This window comes from Genypterus blacodes, unplaced genomic scaffold (assembly GCF_046128005.1).
Source record: "Genypterus blacodes isolate CSIRO-AG114 ecotype Tasmania unplaced genomic scaffold, CSIRO-AGI_Gbla_v1 ptg000073l_1, whole genome shotgun sequence".
Classification (NCBI taxonomy): Eukaryota; Metazoa; Chordata; class Actinopteri; order Ophidiiformes; family Ophidiidae; genus Genypterus; species Genypterus blacodes.
The window spans coordinates 691,459-707,748 of NW_027466883.1; the positions used below are offsets into that span (position 1 = coordinate 691,459).

Genomic DNA, 16,290 nt, shown 5'->3' on the forward strand with positions numbered 1-16,290 from the left:
AGAGCAGCAGTAGAGAAGCAGAGGCATGGAATACCTGTGTTTTAGATTTAATAACAGACCAAAATCTAAAATTAAAATAAATCAAGTTCCAAACGTCAATGTCTTAGTTAGTAATAAGTTAATAAGTCTGTAAGACAATAAAGTGCCAGCCATCAGTTTCAACTAATTTGTTTATTAAAAGACTATTTTTTACAGTGTTAAATACAATCTCTGAGGAGAACATCAGTCTGTAAGCAGGTGATGAGAAGTGACAAGTGAGATCATGTTTGATTTAATACCCCTTCACGAAACCCACCAATACAGTTTATCATTATTTTAAAATCAATGATGTTGTCAGCCGCCAGTTTTCATTTGGAAAAAGAAAACAATAGCAAAGGTCTTTGATCCACAGCATGTCAAAACAGGAAGTGTCCAGGAGAGCTAAATCCCTCATTCTCCAGCAGCGTTTAACATAGAATGCAACAGACGTCTGTAAACACTCAGCTGTACAATTCAAAGCCTTCTATCTTCCACCGGGATGTGAGTGGTGCATCTCTGGTGTGTAGGTCAGAAGAACAATCATGACCCACAGGTGCAGTACCGCCTGTGAGAGGAGGTTCAAGAAGAGAGGATTATTTCTTTTGATCAATTAGGGTTCTCCTTTTGAGGTCAAAATGTAAACCATTTTTTTTATACTCACCATGTATATGATAACAAAGACTCTGGCTGCAGGATATCTCCTTAAGAAGATTCCCAGTCTTATGCTGAAACAATAAAATGATTATAATACTTAAAAGAGGTCAATTAGGCCATTGTAGCGCAGTGATTGTGGGAAAACACGTACCTAAACCGGTCAATGGTGCTCGCAGCCTTCCGTACTTTGCCATACATGCCTGGACTGTCCTGGTCACTGAAGAGGATCGGCGCGTTTCTCTGCCTCGCCCCTGAGATGCAGAAGAGTACACATCGGTCATGATGGAAGAAGTGAAAGAAGAACCTGACCTGGACCTTAATTCTGGCCTACCTTGTGCCTCTACACCACTCATATTAATGGTTGGTCCTCCGGTTTGTCCTCCTTGGACGTTCTTCAGCTGCTGTTCCAGACGTTCCAGCTGGAAGACCAGAGAGCTTTTTTCAGTGCCCAGAGCCTCCAACATCGTCTGCTTCTGGATCAGCGTCTCCGTCAGCTGGTGCAGCCGATTCTCCAGCTCGGTCTGGCTGCTGCTGCTTAGAGTCTTGTTGGTCAGCTGGAGAAAAGAAATGTCAGAACATTTCCAAATAGTAATTAATTAATAGTAATTACTACTGATGTCCCAAATTCAATGACATCACTTTTAAAAACAGCCAACACAGACCTGGTTCCGGAGTTTTTGGATTTCATCTTCACGGTCCTTGATTCGGCTCTGCAGAGAGGTTTTGGTACGGTGGTGCTCTTCTTCCAAGTACTGCAGCTCCTATGATATAAACATACAAAATGATTCGACAGTCAAGAGGCAAGAAGCACACAACCTATGGCAGTTTGGAATTTTCTGCCGCTTCCATTTAGGGACATTGCATCTACTCTTACCTGTTTGTGGCGCTCGACCTCAGCCTCCACCTCCTGCTTGGCTCTGTTCTGTAAGGCCTGTTGCTCCTGTAACTGCAGCTGTTGCTCTCTCCATGTCTCCGTCTCGGCCAAAGCCTGATTCTCCAAATCCTGTCAGACAAAATCATGTTTCGTGTATGAAGCTCCATTACCAGCTCAAGCTCAAATTTGGAAGATTTAGAAGACATGGTTTCAGGGTCGTTTTGCCCAATTGACACAATTGAACCATTGACCCTCCAGTCAGAAAATTGCCTTTCTAAATTTCCATTTACTTTGCGTTGGATCTCACCTGTATTTCTGTCCGGAGCGTGTGCACTTGCCCCTGAAGCTTTTGGATCTCGTCCCTCTGCAGCTCCTTCTCATGGCGTAGCTCCTCCAGCTCCACAACTATGGCCCCCCCACCATCCAGAGCATCCAGACCAGAGCCCTCCTTCAGACTGCTGATCAGCTTCTCTTTGGACTAGATACATTTACACAGACAATGTGAAACACCACCACAGTGCTGCTGACAGAAAACACTACTGTCAATTTAAAGTAACATGTCAATCTTAAGCGCTGCTTTTAGATGAGTTTACATTTAGAAAAATAAATGCAGCTCGTGCAGCTTAGAAAATAGAACAAACTACACAATTGAGACTCTGACTTTTCTGAATGCTGATCCCACTGAATAGATAATCAGCGAGATAACCAGCATCCCAGAGGAACACAAAAAGATGAAAGCCAATCTCTAAAATAAACGTGTACATGGAAAGACACAGCCTGTGGCATCACATCTTCATCACGGTGACTCACTTGTAGGATGCGTGTTGCTTTGTGCTTGTAGTCTTGTAATTCCTGCTTGGCCGTCTCAGCCGCAGCTTTGGCACTCTTCAGTTGTTGCTGGTAGCCGTCGGCTCTTGTCCTCTCCTCTGCCACCCGCCGCTCTGCTGCCGTCACGCTCTCTGCGAGGGTCTGCCTGTCTGCCTCGATTTTGGCAAGACGAGCAGCGCACTCGCTCTACACGAGAGAAGAGGATGCAGAAGTCTTAAATACAAATAAGTCGATTTTATTATATGAATGGAAGCGATAATAGCAGGACATCTACCTGCATCTGCCGATAGTCGTCCTGTTCCCTCCTGAGGGAAAGTTCAGCGTCTCGCAGCCTCTCCTGTATCGTCTCCAGAGCCTGGGACTGCATGCTGCTCCCTTCTGAGTGGTCTTGTATAATTCTACCGACCAAAAAGGACAGTTATATCTACAACAACTTTGAAATAGAAAGCTTGATTCTTAGTCACATACCTTGACCTTTCCTTTTGTGCCTCCTCTAGCGCAAAATTACGGGAATTCAGCAGCTGATCAGCTTCGTCCAGTCGGATTTTCAGAACTGCGAGTTGGCCGTCTTTGGCAGAGAGGGCCTCGGTCAGGTCATCAACCTGTGACCGAAGTTCTCTTAATGTCCGATCACTGTGAGACTGCTGCGAGTTCCATTTGTCTGCACGTAGACGGGTCTGGTTGAGCTCTATGGCGATGGAAAACAACTTGAACCAATACAGAGGGGAGACCTGCAGAAATACTGTTGATTATAAGTCTTGTTTTGTACCCTAATCCTTATTACACCTACCTTCCTGCAAGTCTTTTGCTCTCTGGATGACCGATGCCATCTCCTGGTTGAGGGAGGACACCTCGCTACGCAGCAGCTGGTTCTCAAGACGGAGGCTGGACAGGATCTGGCTCTGCGGCTCCTCTGTGGGAGGAGGCTCCAGTCTGCTGGACTCCTGCGCCGCCGCCGCCAAACCCGAGTCTGAACTCTCAGCTGTGTCTGTGATGACTGGAGTGGAGGAGCACGCAAAGGAATCACTGACACACACCTGAATGGAGCTGAATTGATTGACTACTGGGTCAAAATAAGCACTGTGTACATACCTGGGCTTTGTTCTCTTTCCTCTGATGTTTTGATGCTATGAGCAGATAGTGAGCTTAGGCTGGAGGCCCGGGAAACGGCCCGAGTGGAGGGGGGCGTGGACGGGGCTGAGGGGACAGTTTGAGGCGTGATGGAAGGGGGCGTCAGCGTGCTTTGGGCCTCGGCGACTGGCACCGCCACTTTGAGTTCTCGCCTTGAATCTCTCCTGTTGCTGGCAGGAGGGTCTGAGCTGTTTAGAAAGTCAAAGAGCATGTCATCATTCACATCCTGCTCACTCTTTCTGGGCCTCACAAAGCCCGAGGAGGCCTTGGCCGAGTTGGAAGCGCTGTCAGGAGGGCTGGACACGTTGGCTGTACCAGCTAGAAGGGTAGCATTGGATCTCTTGATGTTGCTGGCTGCTGCAGAGATGAAGCTGGGTGCATCATGAGGGGACGCATAGATGTGATGTGTCGCTGCTGTGTCAGACTTGTACCCTGCGGTGTTGTATTCAGGGTTGTCAGCGGAGTCTTCTTCATGGGAGGACGAGAAGGAGGACGTTCTTTCCTGTGTTTTGATCAGAGCAGTGGCAGCTCCTTGGTCCACTTTATTCAGGAAATCCTCAGCTTTTCCAGCCAAGTCGGCAAACCAAGACATTTTGGATCCTAATGACAGAGACGGCACAATTGTAGGTCCAAACCACCTGACACGTTGTTATTTTCAGCACAATATGAGCTTTCTGTACATGCTAAACCAATCAATGAACAGGGTTAAAACAGAGGTGTTATAAGGTCACTGTTTATACTCTTATACCAATGACTAATAACAGGGTAACACATGTCGTAATACTGATGAGCCTGGACTATAATACAGCTACATTATACATAGCTGGTTCGAAAACTCAAGCTCAGCTGATGCTAACAGGCTAGGTGGCTAATAACAAGCAAGCTACTGACTCACCGTTTGAAATAACGCCCGAAATGTAGAATGTCTCAGCTGGGCTACCGTCGAGGTTTAATCGCGGGGCAAGAGAGAGAAATGTCGTTTGGAATGTGACAGTCAAATGTCATTATTTGTCATATATGATATTGGTAATCTTCTCAATACGTGGACCAGGAAATCCTGCAAGCAAGGACCCCACAACAGAGTGTCTTCAGAGGCGCCTGACTACAAAACAAACCAATGAGCATTACGTAGCTGCGCCCCGCCCTCTTTTGGTGTACGTTACTGTAAATCGGAACATTAGCAACTTAAAATAGCAAACACGGCATAGGAAACCGAGCTTTGCTAAAAGGTCGTAGAGCTGTTGTTTCTGCAGAAGTAATATTACTTTTAATTTAGACATGGAAATCTCGTTATATAGGGGTACTGCTCCTTCATATGGAAACATGTAAATTATTGCTTTAAAAAAAGGAAACGGTGTTGTACATAGAAGTTCGGCTTACATGTTTTCAGTGAAATTAAACTGTGCAAATGGAAAACAGGTACACAAAAGAGCTACTCATTCACAGTAACAGGTTTTTATTTAATATTATATACGTTCATGTAAATTTATAGTTGGTTATTAATCACCTGTAAGTGAAAAACAGCATCGTCCACATGACTCTGACCCATGTGGAGCCACAGTTGAATCTCACTTGTTTTAAAAAGAGAAAAATGGACACATAAATTATGAAACAGTGCCTCTTTATTTTTCCCCGCACACACTCCAAAATGCATATTTACATGGCATGCCACATCAATACAGGAACCGACTATGGACACAATCAATAATACATAGAATCTCCTCTGGGATTAAGGGCATGAGAATTTTCCCCATGAACAATCAACCTGGAGTTAACAAAAAAAATGAAACATTTCTAGAACCATCCATACAAAAGTTTTTCATTTTAAATGTGTTGTTTCGAGGACTTAAAAAAAGAGACAAATGTTGTCCAGCTGACATGTAATGAACCCCCTATACCAAGATTTAAATATTACTGTATTTGCAGGTTTGAAGTGGAGGGCTGGAGTTAGACGAATTAAGAGATGATCATTGACAAATCTGTAGTAGACCGAGAGGCTAGGAAAAACAAGAATGGAACGCAATGGTAGATGATCATGATAGTCATTGTTGATGATCAGAAAGTTGGTCACCTCCATTTCAAAATCATTCAACAATCTAAGTCTTAATAATATAGTGTCCTTGTTCAAGTTAATTATCCACAAGCCTGGTGTCCTTACCAAAAACCGAGCAAACAAGTAAACTCTAGATGATCCAAAAGAGGGGGGGGATGAGTTAAATACGTACAAAAAAAACAGACTCTGTATACGAGTTTGTGTGTAATATTGCAAAATAACAAAACACATATCTGGACAAAATTCTTCCAGGTGAGATCGTTTTGAGAAAAATGTTGCCTTCTGCACAATCAGTATTTCCTCTGTGTTAGGATAAACAGTCTCTTGTAGCAACGTTCAAACACGCATTCTCACTCGCTCATTTACTCACACATGCACACGTGCGTGCGCACACACACACACACACACACACACACACACACACACACACACACACACACACACACACACACACACACACACACACACACACACACACACACACACACACACACACACAGACACACGCAGACGCAGACGCACCCAATTACACATGCAAAACGTTGTCTCTTCATGAGGGGGTGGTCCGTTAGATCAGCCCCCTCCTCTTCTTGTAGTCCTCCAAGTTGAGGGACCTGCGAGGAGCACCGTCCTTCACCGGCAGAGCGTTGGAGCTCACCGACAAAGATTTTGCCTCTGCAGCAAATCAGAGCCGAGTTAATAAACCCTCCTTTCCCAAGCATGAACCACAAAGAACTATGTCCACATAAGTGCACGAGGAAAATTGTCTCACCTGCATTGGGGACCTGTAGGTCAATCTTGACGTCGAAGTCGTGAACTTTAAACAAGTCTTCTGAGAGGTCAGTCGTTGGTTTAGGGAGATCTTTGTCTTTGGAGTGTGTGTGCCCCTGAAAAAGAAGAAACATAACATTGCTACAGAAAGACCCAGTGAGTGGTTAACATACTTCTACAATACTCAATGGTCTGTTTCAGAGGTTTTTAATTCATATTCTCTCCTTCAATGCTTACTGAAGTAGTCAAACTGAACATGAGAACAACTTATTCTTACCAGTATGCTCGTCTCGAAGCCAGCTAAATCTGCTTCTGCTGACCCAGAGCCATACTTCTGGTTTAAGTGAGCAAGAATAGCTGCATGGACTGATGGGTCCCTCGCCTACCAAGACAAAGGAACAGCCGTTCATTAACAAAAGCAGATAAAAGTACTGTTAAGCAACATTGTAGCAACAGAAAACTAGACATAACATTTATCATCCAAATCTTACGTTGGACACCATGGTGGGTTTGCACTGTCTCCGTGTGAAAGGGTCCATTTGTTGGTTTTTGGCATTTTGTCCTTCAGCCTGTAAGTAAACAGTTGTAGTTATACATTATGGGCTTCTGTGGTAATTCAACTAAACACACATAGTTAACCAAGCAGAGATGTAGGAAAGTGGCTCACCACAAGAGCTTTCTCAGATTCAACAATGTTCCAGCTTCTGTTCCTCTGGTTGATGTAGCTGCGTGACAGAAGAGTTGGGAGAATTCTCATATTATGGACTGTGTCAAGCAATTACCAAATTCCTGTGATAAAACTCCCCCGACATTGTTCATATTATCACGGGTAGTAAAGACAACAACAACATTGAGACGGTGTGTTTTACTGCTTTTTGTGTTCTGTGCTGTACTTTGAATTGTGTGTCACACATTTTCGACAAAAGCTGTAATTTTCCTTCCAGTTACTTGGTAAGGAATGTTTTCTGACACGTGGGAGGGGCAGTTAATGCACACTGGTATACACAAGTACCCTTAAAAAGTCAAGCCAGGAACCCTTCTGTTACACACACTATAAAACGGTGCGGTAGTTTCCGAACCTGATGGCAGAAATGTTCTTGGTCCTCTGTCTGTCAAGTGCTTCTGCTCTCTCCTCGAGCTCGTTCAGCTCATCCTGGATCCCTTTCGCCTTGTCGCCATCCCCGCTCTCTTCTGCCATGGCCTGCGAACGACATGAGAGTGAGCACAAAAAACATTCTGAGTGGACTGTTTGATCTACAAACATTAGTTAAAAAAAATCGCTACATGTTTTAAGACAATTGCAAGATATCCTCTGTAATTGTACGGATTCAGCTAAACCTTGTCCGTAAAGCTGAGTGAACAGTATTCCCGGTACCTTATCTTTGAGCAGCTGAGTTTTCTTCATGGCATAATTTGGGGGTGCTTTCCGGAATCTGTCCTTCTCTTTTACGATCTACCAAGAGAGACAAATGTTGATTTCCCTCTGCATAATGTGCGCGGACAGAGAAGCCAACAAACACCGAGAGACACAAACTCACATCCTCTATGTCTTTGTCGTTGAACTTATAGTTCAGCGCTTCTTTGATGGACTGTTCCTTTTTGGTGATCTCGTCAAGAGTCGGGACTTGCATCCCGGCGACCATCATCTGCAAGCAACAACCAACACAGTTAATGACGCCATGCCGCCTACGATGCCGGGATACGTCCCTCCCTCCCCCCTGTTAAAGTCCACTCACCGCCTCTTTCCACTTCATGAACTCGCTTTCTGTGAACTCCTGATTTGACACAAACTCAAGCCGGAAGACTCGCGTATCACCGCCGTGCCTAAGGCAGAAAAACAACATCAGAATGCGCCTCCTTGAGAAATGATGACGGCGATGAAAGAGAAGGTCCACTAATTGAACAATAAGTATATCTTTGATGTGTTATTGTGTTTGTGTAGGTACCTTAATTGTAATCCTTTGTTCGTTCGTGTTGATCCAAGTTGGTAAACTTTTGCCGTCTCCACTACGTCCACAATTTCAGCAACCTTCCAACAAGACAGAACTACGTCAACTTTCATTGTAAAGTCTGTATTTATTCAGTCATTCTCGGTAATATTAACACTCCGTTCAGAGCTTCACACCACTATTAAATCAAACTTACCCTGTACACTGGTTTACTACTGCTGTTCCCGATACCTATCCTCACAAAGCAGCCGGTCACTGTCTTAGCAAAGAAGGGCATGTGGCACCAGCGCTCCAGCTTGTGTCTCGACAGACGGATTCTGTTGAGCTCATCTGGTAATGAAACGGGCTGCGACTTCGGGGGAGTCTCCTCTTTTCTGTTAACAGGACAAAGACAAAGGGGTCACTAAACGGAGGAGAGGTCCGGTCTGGTTATGACCTTTTAAAGTGCGGGAATAGATGGTGGTAGTTTGGATTATAAATTGAAGAATGTCACTGACTCGTCATCGTCGAAAGACGAAGAGCGTGAACTCCGATCACTTTTGATGGATGATTTGTCATCGTCTTCCTCTTCTTCCTCCTCATCGTCTGAGTAAACCTCGCTTGTCTTTAGGGGCTGACGTTTGGCCAGCAGTTCTGCTGCTCACCAAAGAGAGCAGACAATAGTGTTAAACAAAATTATACAACCGCCACGACATTTATGACAGATGAAAGTACGAAGTGGGGATTGTTAAATGTGCCGACCTGTTTTGTTTTTCTTCTTCTCGCGCTCAGCTTTTAGTTCCTCCATGGCCTGGGACTTTTTGTCCAGTTTTTCATCCCGTTTGGATCGCCTCTCTTTGTTGTGCGACATGACCTAAGCAGAGGGAGATCACGTTCAAGGACTTGAAGCGGTCCTGAGGACTTGCTGCAGTGTAGGTTTCATTCAGACTATCAATTGAAATGGAAAAAATAAATACTGAACTCCAGAATAAACCCTGAATCACTCAAAGCATCCAATAGTGAGCAAGGTGAGTGATTCATCTTTAGGCAACAAAGGACCAAAACATCAACATGATAGATTTTCTGCTTGTGTCACCTCGTACAAATACAAAATCTCCCGGTTAGATCTTAGACTTAAAGCAAATAAACACACACAAGGCACCATCAATGTCTCAACACCAGACTCACCACTTGCGTGTCTTGAACCTGAGATTGCTTTCTTTTTTCTTGCTCTTCCTCTTGCTTCTTCTTCTTTTCCTCCTTCTCTTTCTTCTTTGCCGTCTTCAGCTTCTTTTTAATTTCAAACCTGTCACAAACAAACAAACAAACAACATGCAACATGAGATGTATGGACCGTTGTGTCCCATTAAACCTACAACCTCCTTGCTCCTCTCTCCACTCACCGTCTCTTGAGCACCTCTCTCTTCTCAATTCTGTTGAACAGCTCTTGTTCCCTCTCCTTCTCCGTCATCTGCTCCAGCCGAGCCCTGTCCTCCTCGTCTCCCATCAGGTCGTCGTCGTAGCCGTCCTTGAACACCTCGTCCTCTGAAGAGTCTGAGTCGGAGCTGGAGGATGAACTGTTGCTCTCTGAATCCGACACCTCGCCTGAAATAGTCATTAGGAGGCGCAAAATGATTTACACCTGAAGGGTTTGCCAAACCTCAGTTATAACCCAGAGTTACGTCACCATTAATGCAATAACTACACAGAAGGGATGTTCTGAAACTATCTCAAAGACGGTCTGAATAAACAAATATAGTAGTAGATGATCTTGATCTATCAGAGAATCATCAGGCTTTGCCAAATCACACTCAATCAGGTTTCTTGGAACCTCAGTACAGTAGAGAGGAGATCAATGTAATCAAATCAATAGAAGCTTAGGACCTGCTCCGTGTGCCAGCTAGGACAGATGGGATAAATAGGATAAGTGAGTGAGTCACCTAATGCGAGCCACCTGAAGCACCCATGGATGTGGAACAACACGGTGATGTGTGTGTAATCTACAGTTCATAATAGGTTTGGCTGTACTGCAGTACACCGAGCGCCGTTTTCCTGAGCTCACAAATTCCAAAACATTCCTCATATTTGGACACTGGACTACTTGTGGCTCAGATATACGATTTTCAATAATAACTGTACAATACAATACATTTTTTTTTTTTGGATAAACATTGATGGTTAAGGCCGTTTTAAGTGTTCAGTCTCTTTGTGTGTGATGGGGACACGTACCCTCCTCTGGTGCAGAGCTCTCAGCTGAACTGTCTCCATCTGAGCTGCCGGACGCCGCTGCTTTGTTCACCTTCTTCTTCGTGGCATTTTTCTTGTCGGACCCCTTCCCTTGCTTGACCTTCTTTTTGCCCTTGGTGCCTCCGACGGTCCACTGGACAAAAGGCAATTAAAGATTCGGTTTAACAACATTTCCAATCTTCATGGTTTGCACTCCGAAGCTCTGCGATTGTTTCCTTCCCTAGCGCCTTTTCCGTGCGTCTGAGTCCCGCCAACTAAAGATACAGGGAAGAGACGTGAAGACAGAGGATGCGAGCAAAGGAAACATCCTCGCTTCAACAAGCCTCCTAGATTCTCCTTCCTTGGTCGGGATCACAGGAGGAGCAATCAAACCAGAGCTTCGGAACGCAACGATACCTCCAAACAGAGAAGGATCTGGTCCTGTTATTATGACGGTTGTACCTCATCGTCGCTGTCGGATGTCTCGGAGTCTGTGGAGGCTGCAGGCTTACTGACCGGCTCGTCCTGCTCGCCGGAATCAACCCTCTTCCTCTTTGCCAAAGACAAAAGCTCCTGAAAGATGAAAGGCCGGTGAGATTCAGAAAGACATTACAGCCATGTTAACGGGAAGAAATTGCAGAACACCTTGTGAAATGTGAGCGGCTGATGATGTGCACTAACCCAAACCAGACTGAATGTGCAGTGGGATCACATTTATCAAACCACCTAAAACACCTTCAGTCATTTCTGTCTAATATAGCAAACGGAACCCCTTTGAGTTTTCCGTTGTTCAGCTGAGCCAAGCAACACAAAGACATCCACCTACAATTTTAAATACAATCATCATACAAATTCATTTTCGAATGCTGGATAGCTTTAATTGAGACAGGGAGTCGTCTCAAACTCATAACAACGTAAACACGTATCAAATGACAACAAATACTTGATTGGCAGGGCTGTCTGCTTCAAGGTGATCTGTAATCAAAATCACACAAACTCCCTGTAGAGACACTTAATCTGTTTAAACTGATTTATACTAATTCCCTGACACACAAACTTTTTCCCGCAAGTTTTCCTTGTCTTCCTGTAGAGCTTTGGGATTCATCAGACAACTGCAGTGTGTATGTGTGTGTGTGTGTGTGTGTGTGTGTGAACATTAGACTGCACCCTCTAACAGTTTTCTACAGAGACATTTATGAGACTTTGGAACATCACAGCAGGGATTCACTTCTTTTTGCTATGAGCATTAGTGAGGTTCAGCACTGATGTTGGGATATACAAGCCAGTCAGTTTGTTCTACACAAAAACAGAAAACTGGACCAAAGCACCACCACAACAACAACAACAACATCACGGTATGCAGCACTATTGAGTTCCCTCCACTGAATAGTAAGGGGACAACGTGCACCTGTTAGCCTTTATACACCAAGTTTACATGTTCTGTCTTAACTGAACAAGTTTCTTCTTATATTCCAAAGACAGAAAAAAACGGATTAAGTGTCCTCAAAATTATAGGAAATTACATTTAAAAGTGAAGGAACTAGAGAGTTTCGTTCGACGTTCACTTCCTGGGTTTGTATCATTTAGTCAAAAAGAAACAAACCTAAACGTGCATTATAGAGTCGGAATTCCGGGTACGGTACATACAGTGCGCTGAGATCGCTCCTGTGGGGTTGACATGGTCGATTGGAAAACTCGTCAAGTTTGCTCAACGGCTCTTGTTTGACAACAACATAAAAATAGACCCGCAGCTCTGCGCACATGACGTCATAGTGGATAAGGTTCTTCTAAATCCAGCGCGTGCAAACGTCCCACTGCAGCGCGACGCGTCTTTGCACTTTGGTTTACAACGTAATAAGAAACAAAACAATTCCTCAGATAAATGCATCGGAACCAGGGATCTATTTACAAGTTAAAGCAGCCGCAGGCCCGTGTCGCGGCATTTTGGAGGTAACAAACACAACACACGGTTGCTACCGTCAAGTGCAGTGCTTAGCTAGCTATTGAGAAATGCATAATTTAATCGGCGCCGTTTTATAAAACACGTGCAGTGGGACATTTTTCATTAAACTGCAGTTATATCACAAAAGTACCGTACTAGAGGAATTAAACTAGGCCTGTGTTCAGTTCAGTCCAAACCAAAAACAGCGCAATCCGTTAGCATACATTAGCTGCACCCCAATGTGTTGACAACATAACAAATAATCTGTGGTAGTTAATTCGTAGAAATGTGGACTCACCTGGTCTAAGTTGTCGTCGCTAGCGCTGTCTTCAGAGTCAGAGTCAATCACGACCCGACCTTTCCGCTTCTTTACGTTCACCATGATTAGCTGCTCGGCTAACCCGCTAGCTTCCCTCTGTGTCGTCAATGGCTAGTCGTTGTGAGTAGCGTACTTCTTCCTTTGTGTTTATTAACGGAGATCAAACCGACATTAAAGGCGCATGCTGCCATCTGCTGTGAGTGTAATGTCATGACACGAAACCGACCAAAGTAGAGAACTATACGCATTACTAACATAACTAAAAAAACTAAACAGCTAGCTAATTTAATAATACTTAATAAATTAGAGCAACCAAATAACGCAGACCCCCGCTGTTCTTCGTTTATTCTTTTTAATTTATTATAGTTATTGAATCATTATCGCAACATACAACATGCATTCACCTTTTTTTCCCCCACATCTATATTTTTACGTGGCTGTAATTTTGGATACAATTTTGAAGACTGAATAATAACTTCAACAATGACGTCAGCGTTATCAATAGTCGTCGTATTACTCTAAATATTATTATTTTATATATCTGTTCAATACCTTGCTACAATATTGCATGTGTTTATGTTTAGAATGTATATGTCTTATTGGGATGTATTGCCGTGCCTTCTACAAGTTTGACATGTTTTAAATATGAAAACAAATGTCTAATAAGTAAGTAAGTAAGTCTAATGTCAGCTACACACTAGGGAGCATGCATCTTAATGTGGAACGACGTATCATAGTTTATATTTCCCTGTCGATTAAAAAAAAAAAGCTGGAAATTGCTTTTCTGTGTTAATTTTAATGTTATTTTACTAACTGAGTGGACGAAGTGTTGTTAAATATTTTGGCGGCGGGAGTGCAAAGACGTCATAAAGCAGAGGGGGAGGAACTTAAATTCGAATCCGTAGTGTCAGTCCGGACCGGAATTATTGGTGCACGAAAGGTGCATTAAGGATAAAGCAACCTTCACTGATGTCAGCCCTTTGGCTCGATCATATTTACTGCTGCCGAGTTTGAAACACGTAAAAATTACATTAAAACATTACGTCATGGAGAGGTCATTTTGATACGTCAGCTGAGATCCACCGAGACCAGTTTGGTGCAACACGTCTACAGTAAGCGGAAGCAGCACCGAGGGGCTATATCATGGCGGTGTCATTTATTGTAGTTATGTGTGTGTATGTGTGTGTTTTAAGATTTATCCACTATTTGATACACTACACTGTAACTAAATTATTTATTTATTTTGTATTAATTTCAATTGTATTTAATAGTACTTTTCCCGATGCTTTTAATATTTTATTGTAAAGCACTGAATTGCCTTGTTGTCAAAATGTGCTATATAAATAATTTTAATAAATACTTGACTGTATAGGTATAGGTAAGAGCGAGATAATCCTACCTGACCATAAACGTTACTAGTTATATACTATCTAGGGCTACACAAGTCGTCAACTCAAACTGGATTTCTAGGATGTAGTAACAGCTCTTTCCTCTGTCCCAGCAGTGAGACGTGCAGGTCTGCCCTGAAATGTCACTGCCAAAGATGGTGCGTTTCCATCCTGTGAGGCTGCTGAGCTCTGTCCACCACCAGCAGCAGCAGCAGCAGCAGCAGCTCCTCCTGTTCCGATCCATCACTCCTGTCACTGCGCCCAGAAGATCTATGATGCACAGCGACTACAGACGACCCGGGCAGCCCAGAGAAAACAAGTTTCCATGGCAGCAGATCAACTTTGACTTCTCCAAAGGTTTGGAAGGGATAAAGAAACATTTCACCCTGATGAAAAATCAGTTTTTCGAGCGCTGGACCGGTCCACAAGGAAAATCTTTACTCGATCATGTTCTGGAACAGAACCAAGTAGTGTTTGAGTTCAGAGGTCCAGAGAGCCTGGAGCAGTGGTCGGTGTCGTCGGATCACGAGATTGGAGGTTCGAGTGAGATTCACTTAAAGCTTGGCAAGAACAATAACACCTGTTTTTTGTACGGGACGCTTTGCTCTACGCCGCCAAGAGATGGAGAAACTCGCTACAGCGGCTACTGCACCATGCGCTCCAAGCAACCACTGGTGAGGAGGCTTGCTGCTCGCTCTTCGTTCAGCTTTAGTCCTGTAGAAACGTTCATATCTACCACATATGACATTATTCTAAAGGTAGAAGAGAGATATCCACCATGACCTCAACACATGACCGTTAACCCCTAAATATTTCTGTCCCAGGCTGCATTTGACAGGAAGAAACACTTTGATCTGTCCAACTTTAACTCTCTGCATCTGCGTGTTCGTGGTGACGGTCGCCCGTGGATGATCAACATCGCAGCAGAAACCTACTTTACCCACACGAAGGATGATGTTTACAGTTATTTCCTGTATACCCGAGGGGGGCCTTACTGGCAGGATGTGAAGGTATACACTGGATTTGTACTGCTAAGAACGCTTGCGTAAAAGTTTGACAGCATTTCTTTTTTACCCACATACAAAACTTATACTGTGATTCTGATGTATAAGTGTTACATTCTTTGCTTCACAGATTCCTTTCTCTAAGTTTTTCCTCTCAAGTCGTGGGAGGATCCAAGACAATCAGCATCCTCTGTGGCTGGATAAGGTAAAGAAGAGGACAAAGCACTGAATTTCTATGGCATTTAACTAGTTAATTAGTGGGGGGACTAAGCAAAGAAACCATGTGCTTCGGTTGGAAGAGAGGAGTGAGAACAGAAATGACGTACAGCAGACTTGGCAGGAGTTAGATGAGGAAAATCAACCCAATAACATATTTTAAGAATATGTGTGACCCAATAGAAGTGGAAATTCACTTAATGAGATCACCACTGAACTCACAACATTGGGGCAGTGTATGGGCCACAAGGGGGCACTGTTGGGGATCAATATCCCAAAACACAAAACATGCCAGGTTTAACACTTTTAACCCAAAATTGGCCCAACGTTCGTGCTTAACAGCCCCAATATAGGCATATGTCTGTCCTACACGTGCTTTGGAAAAGCGTCACACAACCAACCGTGTTTACTTCATACTAACAGCTCAGTGTGTGTGTGTGTTTGTCTGCAGGTCAACACCATCGGCTTTACATTGGGAGATAACGCAGACGGTCCATTTCAGCTGGAGCTCGACTTCGTTGGTGTCAGCAAAGATTATGCACACACGGAGGAGTTTGCCTATGAACTGTACAAGAGGAACCCTAAAGTTTGAGAGACACATTGTACAGACGCCGTTACACAAAAGAACTCAGTCGTCACTCTTTACAATGCCTAATAGATGAAATGTTGTAATTGAAATCTCAGTGAATTATATTGTCATATATAGATATCATGCTGTAAATTATTGCAAAATCAAGCTTTATCCTGTTTTCAGTTCTGTGTTGCTGATGTTCCACAGGTGGACAATATTGGAAATGAGCCAGATATGAATGTACACTTGACAGTTTTTAACCATGTGAATTATGAAAATTCTTGTCGGAGAAATGCCAGGAGATCATGACGTCAAATTCCACCAACTTCACTAAAGCATTTTTAATTTGAAAACAAGGAATTCAGTC

At 43.6% G+C, this 16,290-nt stretch overlaps 3 protein-coding genes across 6 annotated transcripts; 1 reads left to right on the forward strand and 2 right to left on the reverse strand.

Annotated features, from left to right (window-relative positions):
- Positions 1-156: 156 nt before the first annotated feature.
- Positions 157-4,596, reverse strand: golga5 (golgin A5). Its single transcript, XM_076157513.1, has 13 exons — positions 4,401-4,596; positions 3,467-4,105; positions 3,165-3,371; positions 2,843-3,062; positions 2,649-2,772; positions 2,357-2,560; positions 1,854-2,024; positions 1,547-1,675; positions 1,335-1,433; positions 1,004-1,226; positions 824-923; positions 680-743; positions 157-583 (listed from the first exon to the last, which is right to left on the reverse strand). Exons 2-13 carry the CDS (start codon positions 4,095-4,097, stop codon positions 503-505), a joined length of 2,253 nt encoding a protein of 750 aa, XP_076013628.1. The 5' UTR covers positions 4,098-4,105; positions 4,401-4,596; the 3' UTR covers positions 157-502.
- Positions 4,597-5,109: 513 nt separating this feature from the next.
- rtf1 (RTF1 homolog, Paf1/RNA polymerase II complex component) lies at positions 5,110-12,869 on the reverse strand. The gene is made up of 18 exons (XM_076157741.1): positions 12,724-12,869; positions 10,946-11,056; positions 10,487-10,637; positions 9,661-9,862; positions 9,446-9,563; positions 9,020-9,131; positions 8,776-8,914; positions 8,475-8,652; positions 8,276-8,358; positions 8,066-8,153; positions 7,868-7,975; positions 7,705-7,782; positions 7,409-7,530; positions 6,997-7,054; positions 6,821-6,898; positions 6,607-6,711; positions 6,331-6,445; positions 5,110-6,233 (listed from the first exon to the last, which is right to left on the reverse strand). Exons 1-18 carry the CDS (start codon positions 12,805-12,807, stop codon positions 6,127-6,129), a joined length of 2,037 nt encoding a protein of 678 aa, XP_076013856.1. The 5' UTR covers positions 12,808-12,869; the 3' UTR covers positions 5,110-6,126.
- ndufaf1 (NADH:ubiquinone oxidoreductase complex assembly factor 1) lies at positions 12,270-16,266 on the forward strand. 4 transcript variants are annotated; one of them, XM_076157745.1, is made up of 5 exons: positions 12,270-12,433; positions 14,246-14,806; positions 14,957-15,142; positions 15,267-15,341; positions 15,804-16,266. In XM_076157745.1, the coding sequence occupies exons 2-5, from the start codon at positions 14,273-14,275 to the stop codon at positions 15,942-15,944; spliced, it is 936 nt and encodes a 311-aa protein (XP_076013860.1). In that variant the 5' UTR covers positions 12,270-12,433; positions 14,246-14,272; the 3' UTR covers positions 15,945-16,266. The 4 variants fall into 4 exon arrangements, with proteins under 4 accessions (XP_076013860.1, XP_076013861.1, XP_076013859.1 ...); XM_076157746.1 differs by having other exon boundaries at positions 14,249-14,806; XM_076157744.1 differs by lacking the exon at positions 12,270-12,433 and adding an exon at positions 13,423-13,856 and having other exon boundaries at positions 14,249-14,806; positions 15,804-16,265.
- The last annotated feature ends 24 nt before the right edge of the window (positions 16,267-16,290 follow it).